The 22,647-nt window shown below is 44.7% G+C and overlaps 1 protein-coding gene across 3 annotated transcripts in view; it reads right to left on the bottom strand.

The window, feature by feature from the left end:
- Positions 1-22,647, bottom strand: part of FCHSD2 (FCH and double SH3 domains 2) — a 160,597-nt gene that overhangs the window by 100,784 nt on the left and 37,166 nt on the right. For all 3 annotated transcript variants that reach the window (XM_044450190.1, XM_044450188.1, XM_044450189.1), the window contains exon 3: positions 19,601-19,646. In XM_044450190.1, the coding sequence (XP_044306125.1) occupies positions 19,601-19,646 (46 nt within the window). The remainder of the gene's footprint in view (positions 1-19,600; positions 19,647-22,647) is intronic.

The following is a 22,647-nucleotide window of genomic DNA, read 5'->3' as shown; positions in this document are numbered from 1 at the left end:
ACATTAGACTTTTGGGAATCTGCTTTCTAAATACTGAGACTCTCAGTAATAGGATGGTATAGAAAAGCTTTAAATCAATCAATCAATCAATCAATCAATCAATCAATCAAGTGCCACCACTAATGAACGAGACCCCAAAGTAAGTGTCACACTCAGAAGCATCTTTAATGTTCCATGCTTAAGGAAACCTTGGCCTTGTGCTTCTCAAGAAGCAGGTCTTTCATGCTGTACAACAAGCCACATCTGAAATATGGGATTTCCACGCTGTGCAAAAAATTCAAGGCACTCTCATGGGGCCTCTGCCAGCTCTCAATTAGGATGATAAGGACCATGACTTTTCTGTATTGCTCAACAGCCAAAGTGCATGGGATCTCGGCTAGAATGCCGAAGGACACCCTAGGGCACCCTTCCGAACCTGGCGGCTTTCACTGGCCAAGATGCCTGGGGGTGAAGGGAACTAAAGGAACACACACCTGGAGGGCAACAGGTTGAGGATGGCTGCCCCCATTTGAGCACACAAACACAAAATAACTTGGCAGAAAAGGAACAAAAGCATTCTAACTTGATCTGCAGCAAAACCAAAACAAAAACCATGACTACAGAAGAATTACACAAACTTACTGTCAACAACAAAGAAATTAAAATTGTGAAAGTTTTGTATATCTTGGATCAAGCAGAGACTCAAGCGGAGACTGCAGCCAAGAAATTAGAAGACTGAAACTTGGAAGGGCAGCAGTGAAGAAACTAGAAAATACATATAATACAGTAATACCTTTTTATTTAAACGTCATTTTAAATGTTAATATTATTTGCTTATTTTATCTGGCCAGGGTGACTTACTTTATTTTATATTGTTAAATTGTTGTATATTTGAATGTTTTATATTTTAATTTTATGTTGTGAGCCGCCCCGAGGCTTCGGCGAATGGGGCGGCATAGAAGTGTTTTAAATAAATACATACATACATACCTCGGTTCATGAACACTTCTGTTTGTGAACAATTCGGTTCGAGAACAGAAAGTTCAGCAACATTTTGCTTCTGTTCGCGAACTCCACATTGGGTGATGAACACAATCGTGGGCATCTTCCCCGCACAAACACGTGTCAGAGCATGTTCGAGTGGGGAAGATGGCTGTGATCGTGTTCGCGCAAACATGAACGTGGCCATCTACCCTGCTCTGACACGTGGTCGTGGCTTCCTCTAGTCGAGATCGTGGTCACAGACTCCCCCTCCAAACGATACCCTCCTCCCCACCCACCTTCCCATCCTCCACGCTAGAAGTTGCCTCAAGCAAGGTTAGTGCTTTCTCTCTTCATACTGTACTGTACTGTACTTTGTTTCATATTTTTGTGGTTAAAAAAATTACATAACGTTCAGTGTAACCTTATTTACATTGAACCTTATGGGGAAAGTTGATTCAGTTCGCGACCAGAATCGTGGAACGAATTAAGTTCGTGAACCAAGGTACCACTGTAAACAGAAGCATACGTATGTTTCACCGGACACCAAGACCAAGCTCATTCACACCAAAGTATTCTCAATCAGTACGTACAGAAATGAAGGCTGAACAGTGAAGAAGACTGACAGGACAGGAAGAAAGTGGATGTGCTAGAAACATGAAGGTTGAACAAAACTTTGCAAATATGCTAGACTGATAGACAGATAAACAAGGGGGTCCCAGCTCAAAGCAAGCCAGAGCTTTCCCTGGAAGCAAAGATGGCAAAACTGAAACTCTTGTACTCTGGGAGCATCACGAGAAGGCAAAACTCCCTGAAGACCACCATGCTAGGGAAACTCAAAGGCAGAAGAAGAAAAGGAAGGCTAAACACGAGATGGACTGGCTCCATAAAGGGAGCCACAGCCCTGAATTTACAAGAGCTGAGCAGGTCCATTATGGATAGAACATTTTGGAGGGCTTTAACTCTTAGGATCGCTATAATTTGGACACAGCTTGATGGCACATAATAACAGCAGCAGTAGCAGCTGCTTATCTTTCGCCAACCTCCATCTCCATTATCTCCGTCAGGTGGGTTGGGCTGAGAGTCTGCGACTGGCCCAGAGTCACCCAGTGGGCTCCATGGCTGAGCAGGGGCTACAACCCAGAATTCCTGAGTCCCAGTCCCGTGCTCTCACCACTACACCACACTGGCTCTCAACTGCTCTCAATTAGTCATCATGCTAATAGATGGCTGATAGAGGTACACATTATAGCAGTCTTCAGTACAAGCTCAGGAAATAGGATTTGGCACATTATCTGACAGTTAATACTGAAAAACATCCAAACTATTTAGATTCTAATGTGCACAAATAGCCTCTCATATGCCAGAAGGCTGATGCTCAACGGAATTCTACCTGAAGTCTTTTCTGACAGAGGAAAGCAGGGTCCACAGTGCAACCTCATTCCAAAGCCGTGCCTGGAGACCAAACGTCACATTATACTTTGCTTGGCTTGAGTGGACATTCGGCATTGGACAACGTGGCAGTGAAACAGTTAATGGAAGCCAGTTTAGTGTGGCCTGGCAAGAGTGCTGGTCTGGGACTCTGGAGTCTGAGATTCTAGTCTCCTCTCAGCCACAGAGTCCACTGGGCCAATCAGTGACTTCAGCCTAACCTACCGCTCAGGGCGGCTGTGAGGATGACACGGAAGGAGGACTAGGCTTGGGTGCCCCAGAGAAAAAGGCAGAACATAACACAATGAACAAGCAAAGCAGGAGTGAAAGACACCACCAGATGCTGCATTAAAAAGCCAGTCCTGCTCAAAACAGCAAGGGAAGAAAGACTGCGGAATGTGTGGATGGTATTACGTGGCACAAAGTGTGAAAATATGGCAAGTATGTCTCTGCTGGAGAGATGGTCAGGAAAAACAGTCTATCTGGCTAGAAGTGGCTGCTTGCACCATGGGGCATTCCCATCCTGTCCCCCATTCCCCACACCCAGCAAGCCACAAAAATGGTGGCCCTGATTCCAGTGGGTTACATAAAGTTCCGTATGTAGATTGAGTTTTTAAACTGATGTTTTCGTGATGAGATACACTGCAAAAAACCAAATCAAACAAGGAAGCAAACAAAAGCTCCTAAAATTTCAGGGGCTTTAAATAATTATCTCCAACACAACAGAGCAAGGAAGAAGAAAACGACACATGCCATGAGATATCATGGATGGGCCACACTCTGAGAACGAATTTACTGGTCATATACAGAGCACTTAAGGCAGGTTGTACAAGAAATAAGAGTTAATACTTAAAAGTGCAGAAACTTGGGATGCGCATTAAGAACCTTTCCAAACTGACAGCTAATGGCGGAACCTGCTGCTCATTTGACAAGGTAAGAGCAGCCCTACTGGACTGGGCCATGGACCTCCTGTACCCCACAGGGGCTAACTAGTTGCCTACAGGAATTACATAGGAGGACTGGCAGAGCCAGTGCCATCTTTACTGGCTCCCAGCTGAGGTCCAGGCCCAGTTCAAGCTGTCAGCAATAGCGTTTAAAGTTCTGAACAGCTCAGGGCCAGGATATGTAAAGAAGCGCCTCTTCCTATATGAACCTACCCAGCACCTTAGATCTGCATCTGAGGCCCTTCTGAAGGAACCCCCTCCTCAGGAAATAAGCAGGGTGGTAACATGAAAAAGGGCCTTTTCTGCAGTGGCACCCCAACTTTGGAACGAGCTCCCCAGAGACGTTCACCTGGTGCCTTCCTTACAGTCTTTTTAGGTGCCAGGGGAAAATCTTTTTATTTTGACAGTATTTTAATTACTCACTTGTTTTAAGTAGCATTTAAACTATGGGTATGTCCTTTTTTGTGGCACATCTTATATTGGTTTTAATGTTTATTTGTAATGATTGTTTTAATTGTATTTTAACCTCTATTTTATACTAATTTGCATTTTATTGTTGTAACCTGCCCAGGGAGCCATATGGCTAATGGGGAGGGTTAGGAAATCATCGAAATCATCATCATCATCATCGTGTGATACATATGCTCTACTGTAATTTCCAGACAAATGGTATTCAGATGCCACTGGAGTAGCTATGATTTTTTGTCCCAATATGCATCAATTTATGTGAGTAAAATTAATAACTGCATTCATCATTTCATTCAATTGGGAGGGATCCTTCTGAAGACCTTCTTTATCTGACTTCGTTTTGATCATTCTGAATGTTTGCTGTTAGCAAATTTTGCCTAAATCCAGGTAAATTTATGAACAAGGTAAAAAGCACCAGTCCAGTACTGATCCTTAGAGGACTTGCATCCCTCCATTGTGAGAGCCGGCCACTTATTTCTTCTCTCAATCTCTCTCTCTTTTTTTAAATAAGTTTTATTTGAAATTATGGTCTTAAAAAAACAAAAAGAAAACTACAAACAACATCCATCATCAAAAACATCGAGCCCACTGGGTCAGCCCCCACACCCTTCTCTTTCCATTTATGATAGCTTGTTTTATATTGTTAATTTATAGTATTTTAATTGATTTATTTGCAAGCCGCCCCGAGGCTTCGGCGAATGGGGCAGCATAGAAATTTTCTAAATAAATAAATAAATAAATAAATAAATAAATAACTATGCGAAGTCCCATTTCTCTTGCCAATAATAAAAAGAGTCCCAAGTTTGATAGAAGTATCAATCTCCTAGGTTTTGACCACACGTTGCCCCATGAGTCAAGGATGGGTCCTATTGTCCCCCGACTGCTAAATACGCTCAGGACCCTTACAGCTTCCTCAGCTCTGCTCATTCACAATGCTGGAACCCTCTTGGACTTGCTGGTATCATTCCTGATTTGTGATATACAGTTTATGATTATAACAAATTTAATTTTTACCCTGCCTTTCTTCTCCTTACAAAGAATCCAAGCACCTCAAGTTTCTCCTCCGCTCCATTTTATCCTCACAGCCTTTATGAGGTGGGTTATGCTAACCATCCATGACAGGCCCCAAGTCACTCCGTAAGCTTCATAGCTGAGTAAGGATGAGAATTCAGATCTCCCAAGTTCCAGTCCAGCACTCTATCACTAGACCACCCTGGCTTTGTTTATTTATATTTGCTACTACTTGCTGCCAAACAATTTCCTGGCTTCCAAAATGTCCCAATCTTCACAGCCGTGCCCAGCTCTGTAAGCTCAAGCTATGCTTCCTTTAAGGAATCTGCCCATTTCACAGTTGGTTGTCCTTTCCTTCTCCTGGCTTTTGAGTTTCCCTAAAACAATGGTCTTCTTTCTCATCATGCACTAAAGTTCAAGAGCTTCAGTTTTGTCACTGTGGTTTCCAGGAAAAGCTCTGCCTTGATTTAATCAAGGACCTACTCATTTGTCTCTCTATGGTTCAAGGTTTTGGAAAAGTTCTCCTCCAGCACTATGTTCTGAACATATCAATTTTCTTCCTGTTAGCATTCTTCCTTGCCCAGCTTTCACACTTACGCATGGTGACGAATACAATGACGTGGATGATCTTGGCCCTAGTCTCCAACGAAATATCCTTGCACTTGATCTTTCCTAGTTCCTTCACTGCTGTTCTTCCAAGCCTCAGTCTTCTTCGAATGTCTTGATGATTCAGCCAAGTTAGGCAAGATCTTCCATAATTCCACTTTCTTCACTGTTGACAGTAAAGTTGTATAATTCTTCTGCAGTCATGATTTTTGTTTTCTTAATGCAGTCCTGCTTTTGCACTTTCTTCTTTCACTTTCACCAGGAGTCGTTTCAATTCATTCCTGCTTTCTACCAGTAGCAGAGTATCATCTACATATCTTTATTTATAAATACTCCAGCAACTTCCATTCCTTCTTCCTCTAATCCAGCTTTCCTTATGCTCTACGTACAGGTCGAAAAGAGAGAGATGAACACCTTTGCCTACAGGAACCCATCCTGTCCCTCCATATTCTGGTCCTAAGAGAGGCTTCTTATCCATGGTACTTGTTACGCACCAGGACAGTCAAGTGCTGGGCACCCCCATTTCTTTCAGGACTGTCCATAGTATCTTGTGTTCCACAAAGTCAAAGCAGCCTATAAGGCTCAAACAGATCAAGTGAAATTCCTTGGTATACTGAAGTAGCCCATGGGTGTCTGTGATATAATCCTGAGTGCCTCTTTCTTGTTGGAATCCAGCTTGAATTTGAGGCATTTCTTGCTCTGCATTTTGCTCTGCAAAATACTTTATTACAACACCTCGAACATCTCTTTGCTTGCATGGAAAATTAGTACAATGTTCCAATAGTTCTGCTATACAGCCGAGCTGGTATAGTACTGACCTGGTTCAGAATGTGGCATATTTGTGTCAACACGGCTTATCATCACATCTGTACCCAGCATGGGAAATTCAGTGCTCTTTGTTAACCCCTCACAAACTACCCCGAGAACTCAAGGCTTGTTGTTGGGGGTTTCCCACGGCTTGTTCTTGGACCAGCCTCTTGTGATGTGTGAATCTGGCAGGGTGGCTTGTCAGCAGTTTCTCAGCGTGTGCTGCAGAACGGCCAGGCAAGAGTGGTGAAAAGCCCAGCTGCACATCCCACTGATGCCTCCAGCCTCCCTCCTCAATCATGCCTGCCCCTCTAACTGAAAATTCAATTGCCAGAGTCCATACCAATTTCACAACCTTTAAAAAAAAATGTTTCTTCATGCTTCAGAAGACCTTGAATGTCTTTGGAAGGATTTCCCCCCCTCAGTCCTTCGCAAGCATGCTGATTCGGCTCTCTGCTAAGTACAGTCCGCAGCAGTATGTTTGCCGGGCACATTTCTTTGTAAATTATCTATGCCGCTTCCCTTGACAACTCTCACTATTACTAATGAACTTATGCAATGTAGTTTTCCACAGAAAAATAAATCAAGGGAAAATTCTCCTTCCCACATCATGGGTTCCAGGGAACCACTGTTTAGGGTGGTCCACAAAGATGGCCTCTTCGATGCCACCAGAACATGCATCGAGCGACTGGTTTATATCCCACCCTTCTGTTCAAAAATGGCACATGAGATGGCTCACCCACTATATCCCGGTATTTTACCGCTTTCTCCTTTGGATGCGTTTCTGATTGTATTCTTCATTTAGAAGCATCATCGGGGGAGATGTGGTGATACTGTTCCCCCGGGACAACTCTTGAGGACTGGCACTAAGTCATTCTGCGAAGACACCGGCCACCTCTGACTGACCCCATGTCCTCGCCACCATCCACTGCATGCCCCATCTGCCTGGGGAGTTTTATCCAGAGCAAGGCACGCCCCACAATTTCTATGCTCTCCTTTAAAACCAAGCACTCTGCGTCCCCCATCATGACTTAAGAGTCTTCTAAATTTACCATATAAATTGCACCTGATTCACATATGGTACCCCTTTCTAAACATCACGGCTCCATAGAGAAAACTGCATGCCTTTGTCCTCCATAAGTGGCTACCAGATCTGGAAACCATGTTCCCAACCATGGCTATGTGAACGTACCCTGGAAGGCCACAAAAGCAGGGAATGAATAGCACTGCCAGCACTCCAGCCACATGATTGCCAGAAGGTGCTGCTTTATCCCAAGTTGTGTCACTGCACTCAAGGATTTTGTGAGGAGTGCCACTTCCATCCAATGGATGGTACCCCTGAGCTAACTGAGGCCAAGCAATGCAGGCCAACCCATGTCATGCTTGTATCTACTTGACTTCCACGGAGTCTTGTATAGACTTCCAAAGAGAAAATGCAGACCCGGGCCCATTTAACTGAAGGTACACTTCAATTCAGGTTGCAAAGACATGCTTGTTTCAGAGCAAAGGCATCCTTCATCCATTTCACTCCCACTTCATTTGGAGACAAAATCTAGGCTTCTTATGAAAAGGGGATGAGGGAAAGGAGCAGAGAACCTGCAGGGGATTTTTAGACTGTCTTCACTCAACAGATTCTTAGAAGGTTGAGCCTTTCCCTCTCATACGTTAAAGCACAAACATCTAGTTTTTAAAAGGGCTGCAAAGAAAACTGGAAATACTGTTTGGTTATGCTCCAACCCATGATACGTAGACTGGTATCAACTCCTCAGAAATGGAAGACTTGATGTAGCACTAATGTACTTTGAGGATGAAAACAGGAAACCAACAGCAGAATACCTGGTTGTTCAGATAATCTCCGAAACTGCAAGTAAAGGGACGTTTCTCCAAGAGAATACACACAACGGAATGCATAGGCAAAGGGCCCTTGGGAAACAGAACGCTTTCCACTGAATTTAAATGGCACGCATCCTAGCCTTTAGCACACAGGAACAGAAGGAGAGCTCTTGGATTGTTTTTCCACTCATGAGTTACTACAGTAGCTCTGCATTTTAACAAAAACAGCCAAGAGCAGTTGTAAACCAGACACTGTCTCGTCTCACCGAAGGATGTGCCAAGAATAGGAAAATCTCTTCTCTCACAAAGGGCATCTCTAGAAAAGTGGAAGTTTTGTCAACTTTTCTAACAGCTTTATCCGCTTTCACTCAAACTTACAAAGCAGGAAGAAACAAACTACGTCCAGGATTATACTGAAAACACACTTATTAGAGCAGCTGGAGAAGAAATCCCCCTAAGGCCTCTTTATGTTGAATTGTAGTTTTAAAAATTCATCTATATATTAAAGTTTTCCTTAGCTCCAGATCTGCAGTCCCTGCAGTGCAGTTAACCACTGACAGGCAGAATCTTCACATAGACATAGACATGCAGTCTGAAGCTGAATCATGCAGAGAGTTCGCCTCTAAACACCTGCCGCATCTCATCCGGCCACAGCCATCAGCTGCTGGTCCAAGAGTAAGGCTGGGCCCAGATGCAACCCTGCTCATGCACCTGATGCTTGAGGCTCTTGGCACATCTGGCAGAGAGATCCCTCACCATGACCATCTTCTCTGGTTTCAGCTCCAGTTTCTTCACCCTATCCTCCCATCACTGCTTTCAGGCAGTTAGTTGTTCAGGGTCTCCATTACTCTATCTGGTTCCACTGAAAAGGAAAAATGGAGCTAAATGACATCAGTTTCCTTATACCTCAGCCTAAATCTCTGCCTAAGAGCTCCAATCTGTTTAACATATATATGAAGTATTTGCTTATGAGTTCTCCCTTACTGTGGGCATTTCAATTTGCGATAGCTTGTGGACACACCATATTGCCTCCCACATTAACTAGGTATCTATGCTGGAAGGTATCCCAGACTGAAATCCCTTGAGGCTCACAGGAGAAGCTGCTAGCATCCAAAGCTGGTGGGGAACAAAGCAGGAAAAGAAAAGGCTTTAGATAGTACCGAGAGGGCCCTGCGAACGGGTACTCCCTCCCGCAGTAACAATGCAAGGATGTTGTCTCAGCAGGGAGCTAAAGCCTGAAGCCTTCCCATGGCTGAGAAGGGCTGTAAGTGTGGCCAAGCGCCATACCTCCGGAAGGAGCATACTCAACCATTAAAGGGTCCTCACCTGATTTGTAGCCTGGGCCTTCTGCAAGGTCAGGGAGGTGCAGATTTTGCTGGGGACTTATCCTCCGACTACGGGTGCCCCGAAGAAGGCACTGACTGTCCTATCCCCCAGAAAGTGCCCCGCACCACACCTTTATTAGAATTCCCTACTGCACACACTGAAATGGCCATGGCATAATCCTCCAGTGAAAAGAGAACATGCGGAGATGGTGGGGGTGAGTTAAACCACCACCATTTACTTCTCTATTGCACAGGAATATGAGTATGAAGTGGCACCAGTAGAATAGTTTCTATGTCTTTAATATTTTAAATGCTAAACAGAGCAAATCCAATACTTCCCAAGCATACAGGACTTGAACAGGCTTGTTATCCTATTGCCAGAAGTATCCTTATGTACCACTTTAAGAAATATTTTTAAACCCATTAGCAGTAACTCAGCTGCAGATCCCAGTAAATTATTCATCATCAGTCCTGCTGAATCATGCCAAGGGCCCATTTAATCCAGCATCCTGTTCCCAGCCCCAGCCCACAGGCTGCTTATAGAAAGCCCATAAAGCAGGGCACAAAGGTGATGGCCCTTCCTATTTGTATTCTAGCAATTTGTAAGCAAAAGTGTATTATCTGTGAATATGAAGCTTCCAGTAAACACTCCTGGATACTGACAGGTTTGCCCTGCAACAAACAAGCCTCTTCTAAGTCAGTGGCCATCACATCACATGACAGTAAATTATTATTGGGTGTAAAACTTTCTGTTGTCTACCAGCCCTCATTTGCAAAACCTCTGGGACACACTGGGCCCAGAACAGCTGCTTCTAAACTATTGATGTAATTTATTATTTGTAGTTCTGCAGATGTAGTACAGGGCAGGCAGCTGCTGTGGTCCAAATAAAGAAGTACTAAAACTCCCAACAGTCAGAACAGCCTAGCTGTGGTGAGGGATGATGGGAGATGCAGTCCAATACTATATGGGTGCACAAGTTGCCTAGATTTGCTGTAAAATAAACACAAAAAAACACAGTTCTGGGTAAATAAGTTGCTCCTGAAAGACCAGACAGTGTGCCATGAAAAATTAAGGCATGTTGTTCTGTTCAGGCAGATCTGAACAGAAGTGTCAACACACATTAGAAAAATTAGACCCCTTAGATACTCTACATGCCAACCCACCCACGCCTAAACAGGACAAGGGGAGCTTCTGGCCCATACGAGGATGCAATTCATTGCGATCCCTCTACCTGTCCCACAAGCTTCGTGGCCTATGAATGCTCCCTCCTGCAGGAGCCCCATGAAACTTAATACAAATGGGTGGAATCTAAAGGTGTGTTAGATTTGATGGCCTAAGTGGAAGAACTGAGGAATGAGAGCCAGTGTGGTGTTGTGGTTAAGAGTCTGGGATGCAGGCAATTCAGGTTCCAGTCCCTGCTCAGCCAGGGAGCCAATGGGGTGACTTTGGGCCAGTCACAGACTCTCAGCCCAGCCTACTACAGAGGATTACTGATGTGAGGGTAAGATTGGGAACAGGAGGAGAATTAGGTAAGCTACCTCAAGTCCCTTGAAAGCAAAAAAGATGATATAAATACAATAAATAAATAGCAACTAATGGAGACGTAATCAGGTGTCACAACTTTAATGTACACCCCTTTCTTCTCTAAAAGGAAAAGGTTTTGTTACAGGGTTTGCTTACCGATGAGAGCCACATTAGGGAACTGTCTAACACCCCATGATAAAACGAAGCAACAAGCATGTGGATAGAGGTGATCCAACAGGTTGTACGTACTTGAATTCTCAAAAAGCTTCTGGTGAAGTCTCTAGCCAGAGGCACTTGGGCAAACCTGGCAGCCACGGAATAAAAGGACAGGTCCTCTGATGCTGAAGGAATAGAAATAGATAGTGGAATTCCCACCGTGTGAGGATGTAGGAAGTGGAGATCAGTGCTGGGACAGGTGCTTTCTCACTTGCTCACGGATGCTCTGGACTTAGGAGTGAGCAGTGAGGCGGCTGATCAAATTATTCAGGGCGGTAAGGTCAAAAGTGGCCTGTAAAGAATGCCAAAACGTTCTCTCCAAACTGGGGAACTAGCAACAAAATGGCGGGTGCCGTGCAATGAAAGCATAAAAGAATGCGCACCGTGTTGGCCCTCCTGTCGTCGCATTTACAGCTGGGTCTAACCTAGCAGTGGCGGACCGGGAAAGGGTTCTTGGGGTGGCACAATGGAACGGTCGATCGAGTGTGTGCCAACTACGAAGAATGTGAATTCCAGATCAGCATATGAATCAAAATAAAACTTCCCAAACTGTAATCCCCTTATACAAACCTATGGTGTGGTCGCAACTGGGATGCTACACGGGCCTGGTCACTGTGGAGAGGATATTGTGAAAGATGCAGAAATGGGCAAATGGAATAACTGGGGCAAAGGACAGCTCCCCTCACAACAGGGGTGCATAACCCTCTTAGCTTTGAAGGCTGCATCTGCTGTTGCACACGGGGCCTGGACACAGCAGATGGCCTGGCAGTATCTCCATTCTAGGATCCTGGGCAAGACCAGTAGGGCCAGGAAGCCTTCCATCCTGCCTCCATCCCACCTTTCCTTCACTCCTATCCTTCTCCTCCCAACCTGCTGGTGGGTTTCCTAGAGGTATCTGGTGGGAATTGGGATGCTTGGATACATGAGCCTCTGGTCCAATTCAGCAGGGCTTTTCTTGTGGTTTAGTGGTAGTGTATTTATCATGAGATGGAGTTTGCAGAAAAGTTTCAGCTCCGAAAAACACTCAGCTGTGGGCTGAATCACTGGGGCCCAATTCGCTATGCCCACAACCTCCTGTTACATGTTTTCAGCTGTATTTTGGAGGATGGCAACATGATATGGGCCACATTTCCACAGGTTGTGCTGCCAAACAATCATGCACAGAACCAGGTTGTTAAGTCTTCACTCATGTAGGGGCATCCTTAGAAGAAGAGGCTAATTTCTACCTCCAAGGACATAATATGGAAATGTTTTATGGTTACATGTTCTGCATACTTTTTTCAGTATAAAAAGCAAAGCCCCATCGCCTGCTAAGGAAAGCTGAATTTTGCACCCAGTACCAATTATATGCACCAAGCAAACGTGCAATTGTTTAAAGAACAGAACACCACATTTCTGCTTCTTCTAGTAAGCCGCCCCGAGGCTTCGGCAAGGGGCGGCATAGAAATGTTCTAATAATAATAATAATAATAATAATAATAATAATAATAATAATAATGAGGAGGAGGAGGAGGAGGAGGAGGAGGAGGAGGAGGCTGCACTGTAACATTTGTAGTTTTCTAAAGCACACAAAGTGCTGCTTACAGCCGACGACCATTTCAGTCAAATGCCACCCATGCGCTAGTCTGAGACAGAAACAAGCCAAGCAAGGCCTGATTTGTAGTACTGCACTCATTTCTGGAAACGGCATGAAAGGATATTACAGGAGAACAGGACTCTGCATGGATTTGTCAAGGCGGAATGGAAAATGGAGTTAAGGGAAAAGAGATAGGAGGGATTTACAAACAACAGTTTGATTGTTGGGTGCAACGTCTGAGCCTCCGACTCACTTGGGAAGCAGCTTCTCCTCCCCTGGTGAAAAACAGATCTTTCCAGGTGATGAAACGGCTACAATTCCATACAATGGCAACAGCGCAAGGTTTCAGTGAGCCAGTAGTGACTGAAGGAACTGGCTCTTTAAGGGAATGTTTTCTACTTTGCTCTCATGCCCTTAAGGAACTTTCAGGGGACTAAAGGAATTTTCCGGTGTACAGTCCATCTGACATGCACACACACGAACACACAGTCTTTCTGTCTACACAGCCAGGCCTGTTTGGAGATGGAATCTCCTCCATTATGTTGTTAGAAATCAGTAACTTCAGGGCAAACTTTTAAAAGGATCGGTGCAGATGCCTGGCAGGAATTCTCTCATACCTGCACACAGACGAACATCTGCACGGCCTAAGCCTCTCCCAGCCGATTCGAATGCATAATGCAGGAAGAATTAGGTACGTACTCAACTGCACTGCACACCCAGGCAGCGCTTCTAGGCTGGGTGCCAATCGGATATTTAATTAAAGACAACTCACTCCTGATTTTCTCTGAATAACTTGGTTACCATTTCCAACAGCCATTGAACAAATTTCATTAGGTCAACAGAGACTCTGCTGCATTTCCAGATGTCCTAAGCGTGTGAATTTGAATGAAGGGACAGCCTGAGTACGGACCGGTTCAAACGAAGGCTGAAGACAGGGTTTGAAACCCAAAGGTCCCGGCGCTTCACCGATGGATGGCCTGCCCAGGGAGGGATCCCATCTTGATGGAGAGCACACATCAAGGGTGAGGGCTGACAGGTCTCAGGGACCTGCTCCTCCATCCCAGACTTGTCTTGTCTGGAGAGATGCTATTCAGACTTAGCCATCCTGGCAGCCTTCCCCAGTCTGTTTATCCAGCCACAGGATGCAAGATGAGGGATGATGGGAGCTGCAGGCAAAAATATAGGAAGGGTACCAGGGTGGGGAAGGGTATGGGCTAGAGAAACCCGAGAGTCCGGAGGCGATTTCGGGAAATGCTTACCTCCTCTTCTGGTGAAATAGTGCACTAAAACTAATTTCCTGGCAGAGAGACAAAGACAGCACTATAGTGCCATATTCATAGTCAATTTATTCATACACCACATTTTCCACAATAAATTGTGCTCAAACCAGTTCACCAAAACACAAAACAAAAGCCAAATACAATAATCACAGTTATAACACGGTTTTAACTCAGTTACAGTTCATTTAAAGCATCCCAAAAATTAAGGAACTACAAAAGACACAATAGGTCAGTTAGCAATAGCTAGCACTAACAGTATCGACATGCCCGCATTAAACAATTCACTAAACAATGCATGTCACGACACCATGCCTACGTCAAGCTCACAGGGAAACAGCTACCTCTGTCCAGAGGCACTTCACACAGGCCATCCCCAAGGAGCAAAGAGGGACCCTCCTCTCTCACTAGCCCTGTCTCTTGAGCCAAGAAAGGGTACTCTCATCCCCATGGCAACTCCCCTTCTGGCTGTCTCTTGGCAGCACAACACCAGCGGATGAAAGATGGGAAAAAGCCTCCCCCCGGGAAGAGAGAGGGGTCGCTTCATCCCTGAACCAATCTGGTCTGAGGCGGGCCAGGAAGCCTCACAAAGGCCATCCTGACCTGCAAAAGATGGGCAGCATACAAATGTTTACACGTGTCTCCTGTACTGACCTCAGGTCTACGGATCAAGACATATATTCCCTGAAGAGAGGAACCCCTTCGTTCGGGCCTGCTCTTGTTGTGACACACGAAGCTGAACGCGAGTGCGGCGAGTCAGGGGATGCTAGTCTCTCCCTGAAAGGTACATGCCTGGTGGCCTGTGCTGGTCCTGACCTGTCATATATTGTGCAGTCCAACTCAGAAAAGGAAGTCTCTGGATACACACAAAGCTTCTTTCCGGATCAGCAAAAAACAAGGATACACTGAAGCATAAATCACAGCGTTGCTTCAGCTGTCACACACGCACAGAGTTTCACATGCACGAAACGCCAGCTACTTGCTCAGGGAAGATCAAGGATCGACAGCAAAATAAGCACAGAACAGGGGCTGCCTTCCCCATGCCAGACATCTAATTAGCATCCTGTGACATGCAGGCACCGGTCTGAGGGCCCATTCCGCTTCTCTTCTCTGAACACCTGTATTTCCTGCTGCGTAAACCTTCTATCTTGCATGACCTTGTGGAAAGATTGCAATATAATTCTGATTCTATTTGCTGCTGCTTGCTTGGATCAGTGAATTACATGCAAGCCACAAAATGAGGTTGGAACCAGCTCCCTGAACACCCTTATGGCGTGTTCACACATTACTAACGTTCCCACCTGGAAAGCTACAGAGACAGAGCCAGTGAGTGGAGAGTTCTGATGGCACAATTCCCACCACGGCTTCTGGCAACTACCTATGAAAGGACCAGGCGGGAGGGTGACTCTCTTGCAAACTGGCTGCGTGCCCATCTCTTCAGCCAGTCATTCATAAGACCAACCTATGCATGCTTCCCTTTTTAATGCCCTGCTAGCCGTTCAGTGAGTGTTTTGCAAAGTAAAAAGTGAGATAACGCAACGAGCCGCATATTGTGTATCCTCTTACGAAACAACATGCAATTCACCCAGTCCTGGTGTTCCAAGGCACTACCTTCCTGTTGCAAGACCCTTAACAGGTGACTCTACCCAACCGAGTGGGAGACATGGCACCCCGTACCACCCAGGCACTAAACACACACACACACACACAGCTATTTCCCCATCACAATGCCTGCCTGCCATCCACTCGCAAGTGACCACCAGATAATAGGGAATTCCTCCAGATTAGGATACCCTGTTGTTGCTCAAGATGCCTGTTAAGCACAACTGCCCATACCCACCTTACTATTTATCTTTTAAATTTATAGATTTATACATTTATAAGATAATTTATATAGGTGCACCCCTAGCACCTTTTCCATTCTCTCATTCCATTCAAATGTGTCTATGGTACCAGATACACAAACCTGGATGCGGGACAATCCTGACTGTTTCTTTTCTTTTCTTTTTTTTAAAGGAAAAAAAAAGCTCCTAGTTCTGCAGAGGAAGTTTGGCAGTATTAACAATCCCTAATGAAATCTCAGAATATACTGCAGAAGAGGATACCAAGCAGGAGGAATTTAGCACACTAGCAGAGGACAGAGTTTTTCCAACGAGTAAAGATATTGACTTTCAGTGAAGGATGGGATATAAAAGCTTTTAATAAATAAACAGATATGTTGATTGGCATGATTCAGATGATCAGCATGATTCGGGAAAATCTAACCCTAACTCTGTCCCACTAAAGAAATGGAGTAGGCAGTGGTTAACTCCTGCAACCCCTTGTGACCCCACACTCCGCAAAGAGGTGCATCACAGGACATCCACCCCAAGCGCTTGCTGTGGGAGGTGGTGCCAGAGGATGCCGAGCGAGAAGAAACCGGCACAGTCCTCTCTCCCACTTCCTGCCCTCAGGATGCTCCTGTCTCCTCATTCCTCTACACTGAGCCCCAAATATACAGTATGTGACACACTCTTAAGAACAGAGCAACCCCAAACTGGGAAATGCAAGTTCAGCTGAACTAGCAAGACATGGTGGGCTGTGCTAGCCTCATCTTGAATTTGTTTGATAAAGTCGCCCTCCATTGCTCTCACTGAAAGACCCATAAAGCAAGGCTTAGCTTAAATGTGGGGTGTTTTCCTCTAAAATTATGTTTCTCATCTGGTGGCTGCTGCATGCTCTCTGCACCACCCCTAGTAGCAAACTGAGAAAGGATTCCCAACCCTGCTAACAGAGATAAGGCAAGGCAGGGAAATCCGACACAGGACTGCTTAAGATAACTATGACAATGCCAGATGCAGCAGCGCAGTTGTCGGGATAGCCAGCCAGGCACGCTCTCTGTCTTTGGTCCTCCATCTCTGCGGGTCGCAAGAATTGGCCAGATCAGTAGCCTCTCTTTTTATTATTTGGCAGCTGGCATGGACTGCTTTCCTGAGCTGACTTGGCCACCCTCACATTTCCGCTCTCCCCCTTTTTCTTTCCTTGGGAGGGTACGACTGGAGCTGGCTGATAGAAGGCCTTTTATCTGCCTGAAACTAAACAAGTCAGCTACTGTACATTTGGAACCATATAGACTGAATAATCATTTACAGCAGATTTAACTTAAACATTCCCTCTGTTTTCCTTAGCTGTCAACACTTTCTGAATGTCTGCATGCCTGAAAGCCCTACTTCTAACCCTACAGTGAGGGAAGCAGGTTTCAAGACGTTTACTGTACCTCTTATATTCCTGAGACTAAGAAAAATAGCACTGCTCAAATGATTCTGCCCAGTAAATGTCTGGTGGAGTTTATTACAAAATCTTGCTCACAAAATTGGGAACATCATTGAACGGCCAGTACAAAAGTTACTCTCGTCTATACTGGATTTACATTATTGTAATCAGGATGTATTTAATAAGCCGACCAACTGTGCTAAAGAAGGGGAGTCCAGCTGCAAGAGCACTTTTGTCCAGAAAATGGACCTACCCTGTTCAATGTTTATTCTTCTCTCTTTCATTCAGCCCTACTGCTCAGACTATGATGATCTCCTTGTTTTTTGACACGGGAGGTTAGAGGTTATGTCCTGTCAAATGATGCTGCTTTTGAATTCAGTGTTTTCTTATTTATAGGAGTCAGCTATAATTTTGTATTTGCTTTTAGCAGGATGCAGTTAGCACAGTACTAGAGAATTCAAAGACAGCAGCATATCTCATCTTTAAAAGAGCAAGAAAATGTTTGATATTCCTGTTTAAGAGCTCACTCGCTTGCTTCTTGGCTTGTGGTTCAAACAAAAGGTGTCAGTGCTGTATTTAGTCTGTTCCTCCATGTTTGTGACCTTCAGAATGTCACTCGATTTTCTTGAAGATTTACATTTGTCCTCCAACTTTTAGAGATCTTCTCCTACTCTTGCCAAGAAAACAACCAAAGCAAGCTGGAGGCAGATGATCAAACTGGAAGGCAGCAAAGGGAGTGGGGAAGTAAAGGGGGGAAATGCAACATATCTGAGAGAACACTGGCCATCATCATCCTCATCACACTGCATTTATATCCCAGCTTTCTTCCTCTTGCAAGGAACCCAGAGAGGTGTACACAGCTCCATGGTATCCTCGCAGTAACAACCCTGTGAGGTGGGTGAGGCTAAGAGGGAATGACTGGCCCAAAGGCACCCAGGGAATTTCATGGTCAAGTGGGGACTAGAACCCAGATCGGCTAGGCCTCTGGCCAACACTCTTACCACCACCACACAGGGTATGTGCAGTGGTGAAACAGCAAACAGACTGCAGAGTGGGAAGCTGAAAATGTTTTGTTTCTAGTCTCCAGATCCACTGAAGAACCGGCGATCAGCATGTCCATAAGACAGAGATACCTGCATACATATGTGTGGCTCAGTAGTTAAGCTAAATTTGTGTACCTATGCAGCAGCTTAGTACTGTTAGACAATAAGACTGATGGTATTCTTAATCATTTGTATAGGATGCCATGACTGGGTTTGCACAAGATGGGAACTCTGTCCCTGGAAAGTTAAACAACAGAATTGTCAAAACATGTGCAAACAGACTGGGAAATATACACAACATGCAATGCTGAGAATGCAACACTTCCTCAATCTTTTACCATCCGTTAGCTGAAAATTACAAGGGGATTGACTAGGCAAGGTTGCATGTATCTGACCAGCCCACTCACACAACTGCAAAAGACTGACCAACACAAAACCAAGGTATGTGTGCCCTTTTCAGGCACTGGGGAAAAAAAATCCCAACAGCCCTTTTTGGAAACATTGAAAAAATGTGGCAAAAAGGGGGTTGTGATCAGAGTGGGGATGGTGGAAGCAAGACGGGTTGTGCCACAAGGGACCCTCATATACTGGCTGCAGGACTGAGGAGGAGGAGAGCACCGCCTGATCGATTGCCTGTTGGGCACACCTTGGGCTGTTCCATTAACAACCCATCACGTGCTGTTGATTTTGAGGTTGTGTTGTCAGACTGGTTGAACTCATGCAACGTACAATGGATACAGCAATCCTCATCCAATCCATTGTTTTAATTTATCCCATGGAGCTGGTCAATATTTAAGTTGGAGAACTGATGCTCACACTCTGCGCATTTGTCAAAGGCACCCAGTGGCTCCCCATAGGAAATGCCTGAAACACATCTGTCTATTTCAGACCACATACACACACCTCAGATGCCTGAACCCTCCTCTGTCTCTCCGTAGCACCAGGCTAGCCCACGCGGTCAGCACTGAGGAATGAGGTAGTATATGTAACGCACTAAAAGCTGAGTAGCAGGCTTGGATTCTGGCACTCCAGCCCTTATGCACGGGTACTGGGAAGCCCCAGTGGCGAGCACAAGGCCAGCGGTGAATCAATCTCAAGAGCCAATGAGGCACAAACACAGTCAGGCAGCCCTTAACGGGGACGCTTGAAGGGTCTCCCACCCTTCTATTAAATCCAGAGGCACCATTTCTAGTCCTACTGGGGAATGTCTAGTTGGCAGAGTCACTGTGACATTTCGGCAAGGGGGGAGACTTGGACTGCAGAAAAAGAAATGGTGGCATACAAGTTGCTAATTCTTGGCAGTAACAGTTTTCTGATGCAACTTACCTGTGCATATTCTCTCTCAATCGCAGCTTTCTTGAGACTGAATGTCCTGTAAGAAACATAAACAAAGCGTCATCAAAATGCATAGAATACTGCAGAGCAATGTCAACTGATGGACAGTTTTAAGATTCTTCATGAACTTGGTTCAACACATTGTAAATGGGCTCTGATTGACAAAAAGGGAATAGAACAAGAACAGAACTGCTCGATGTTTAAACTGCCACTACTCAGAAACACACGCAACTCATGCCTTCAGAACAACTTGTGATAACTGCCTGTTGCAATCTATCTAGGTTTGTTCTGCAATGACAGGTTCTGAGAGAACTTTGATTTACACAGAGGCATTCTGGATGTCACTGTTCTTGATTCTGTGCTCACCATCTTTGGACAGCTTGTCTAAATGCAAGACTCGAATCTACTCTTCAGGAACCGTGTCGCACTGGCATAGATCACCTTGCGGAAGACGGGAGATGGTTTCAGCCTGCTGTTGCACACGTCATTGCTCAACCACTGTGAGGCTGAAGAGTTGATACACAGCCTTGAGAATAATGAAGACCAAGCCTATTCTCATCATAAAGATTTGTGCAAAGAAGCAGAAAGATACACTCAGTATATTTTCATCTAATTTCGCATTGATTATCAGCAAGAACCATTACCTGCACACTGATCCATGGTGATTCCTAAGGTTATAGCAGCAAAGGAGTTATTGATTAAAAGCCAAACTGTGTATGTTTTATAATCACATCATAGAAACCATGAAAAGCTCTGCTAGAAGCTGAACTACCAAGTATTTTTGCAATGCCTAGAGAAATCTCAAGCACTTCCTCGCCAATGCCCCTTTCATCACTTGACGGTAGCCAGTGACAACTTGAATGTGGGAATGGGCCATCACCGACAAAAAAATCTTATCACCATAGAAACAATGCTTTTTTCAGTGGAGTCAGTTCACATATTCAGCTGCTAATCATTTCATACATAGTAGACAAACCATGAGATGAACATACATGAACTGGCCATAAAAAAATCAGGTTAGCTTCCATCTCACTTAGGGTTTGGAAAAGCATAATGAAGAACTTTTAAAATATAAACTGTGGGTTTTATGATATAGTTATAAATTCTGCAGTACAACCTGCCCTGAGTAGGGTTTATTTTAACAGCTATACATAAAAATGTAGAACCCTATCCTACTTTTCTGGCAGAAATCAACGCAGAAAATCACCCTCAAATCTGCTTAATTTGCATGTCAATGCATAATTCCATCTTTTGCAAACAGAACAATCCTAAAAGAAAGATAAAAAAATGCAATTGCTCTTCATTCATCTTTGCATGCCAAATGTTCTAGCGTTCAACAAATTCCATAGTTTTTGCTTCATGATGCCCAAAACATTCCAAGACATTAAAATTCACTGTCTATAAAGGTAACACCAAAGACACATGTATGTGTAAAAGCATTAAAACAACATTCAGGAGCTAAACATCAATGTCTTAACATCGCACATTTGCCATAAAGCCGCATACACAGTATTATGCTCCCTGCACACTAGGATACTGACCAAAGTATCGGAATGGCATGCCCTATATTATTATTTTTTTAAATAATGCACATATTCAAACCTTAGTATAGCTCACAATCAGAGCTGCATGTATCCTGCAATTCCACAAAAGAAAATTAATTTTTGCTGATAATGCATACTCCTCACTTCTGCTTTCCCCATAACCTGTGACTACCCATTTGTGAATGGCCATGTCTGAACCCGCACATGCTCACTTGCTACGGGGTGAACAAGCCAGAAAACCTATGATTTGTTTAGCGGTCAAATGTGAATTATTTAGTCCCTAAACAGCTCGTACTCCTGAGGCTCAGACTTGGCATGCCCAGCCGGTCGTTCATGGACATGGAGAGCGCAGAAAAAGTCCCTATTCCCTGAGTAGCCTTTCAAATGAAATGCAAGTAAAGCATTTCAAACCAATGAGGGTTAATTAATTAATTTACACCATGATTTAAGAGAAAACCAACACACACACAGTGCCTCAGAATGCTTCCTAGTTGAAACACACTGCATTGCAAATAAACCATTAGCAGCATCTTGGAATGTGGTCGTTTCAGGGGATGCTTCTCGTGTGCCTGTGCTCATGCAACTCCTCCGTCTCGCCTGGCCTTGCTCCGCCAGCACCGAACAACAATCCTACCCAACCTGTTTCTTTGCTCATGTGACTCAAGCCTGCAAAACAGAAAGTCTCAAACTTCCAAGAAGCAAAGCGGCTGATGCTCATGAGGGGAAGCCAAGATGCGGCAGGTTCTGCTCTCTCTCCATACGAGCTGCTTGTGCGCTACCTAATCAACATAATCACCCTTGCTGGGTGAGGGCTGCTGGGATACTGAGCCTGGCAGGGACAGGTGGCTGAGGTGGCTTGCAACCCCCCAGAAGCTGAAGAGCAAGCCACCAGTTTCAGAGCCGTTTCTCAACAACTCTTGCCAGGTTCAGACATGACAGCAACCTGCTCATGGCGAGGACCATTGTGCTAATTAGGCTGTTTGCCACAGGCTGCACGGGGATGGTAGAGAAGCCACTGTGGCTTATTCTTCCATCGTGAGAGAGCTGGAGTGGCGTTGTGGTGAGAGCGCTGGAGTGAAGACTGGGAACGTCCGGCTTCCAAGTCTCTACTTGGCCAAGAAGCTCCCTGGGTGACTTTGGGCCAGGATACAATGGAGGGATGGAAGCTGCCTTGGGTTCCCGAAACAGGCAGGGCAGGCAATGGAAGAATGATGGTCATATGAACCCACCTAAGCGCTGGTAGTTAGCTGGGTACAGCCATTTTCCTAAAAAGAAACACTGAAATTAATCCCTATGTTTGACTCTTTAGGAAAGTGTAAATATAGGCTTAACATGCCTGCGATGAAATCTAGTTGTAACAATTATTAACAAAAACAATTATTTTTGGAATGAGAAAGAAGTTGCTCTATTGATTTTTTTAAAACATGCTTTAGAAAAACCCCCGTCTTGCCAGAATTATGCAAAAGCGAGCATTTCAAAAACATGCGGAGTTCT

This window comes from Varanus komodoensis, unplaced genomic scaffold (assembly GCF_004798865.1).
Source record: "Varanus komodoensis strain SLA01 unplaced genomic scaffold, ASM479886v1 scaffold63, whole genome shotgun sequence".
NCBI lineage: Eukaryota > Metazoa > Chordata > Lepidosauria > Squamata > Varanidae > Varanus > Varanus komodoensis.
Note: the sequence above shows the minus strand (reverse complement) of the source record. Positions and strands in the feature narration are given on the sequence as shown.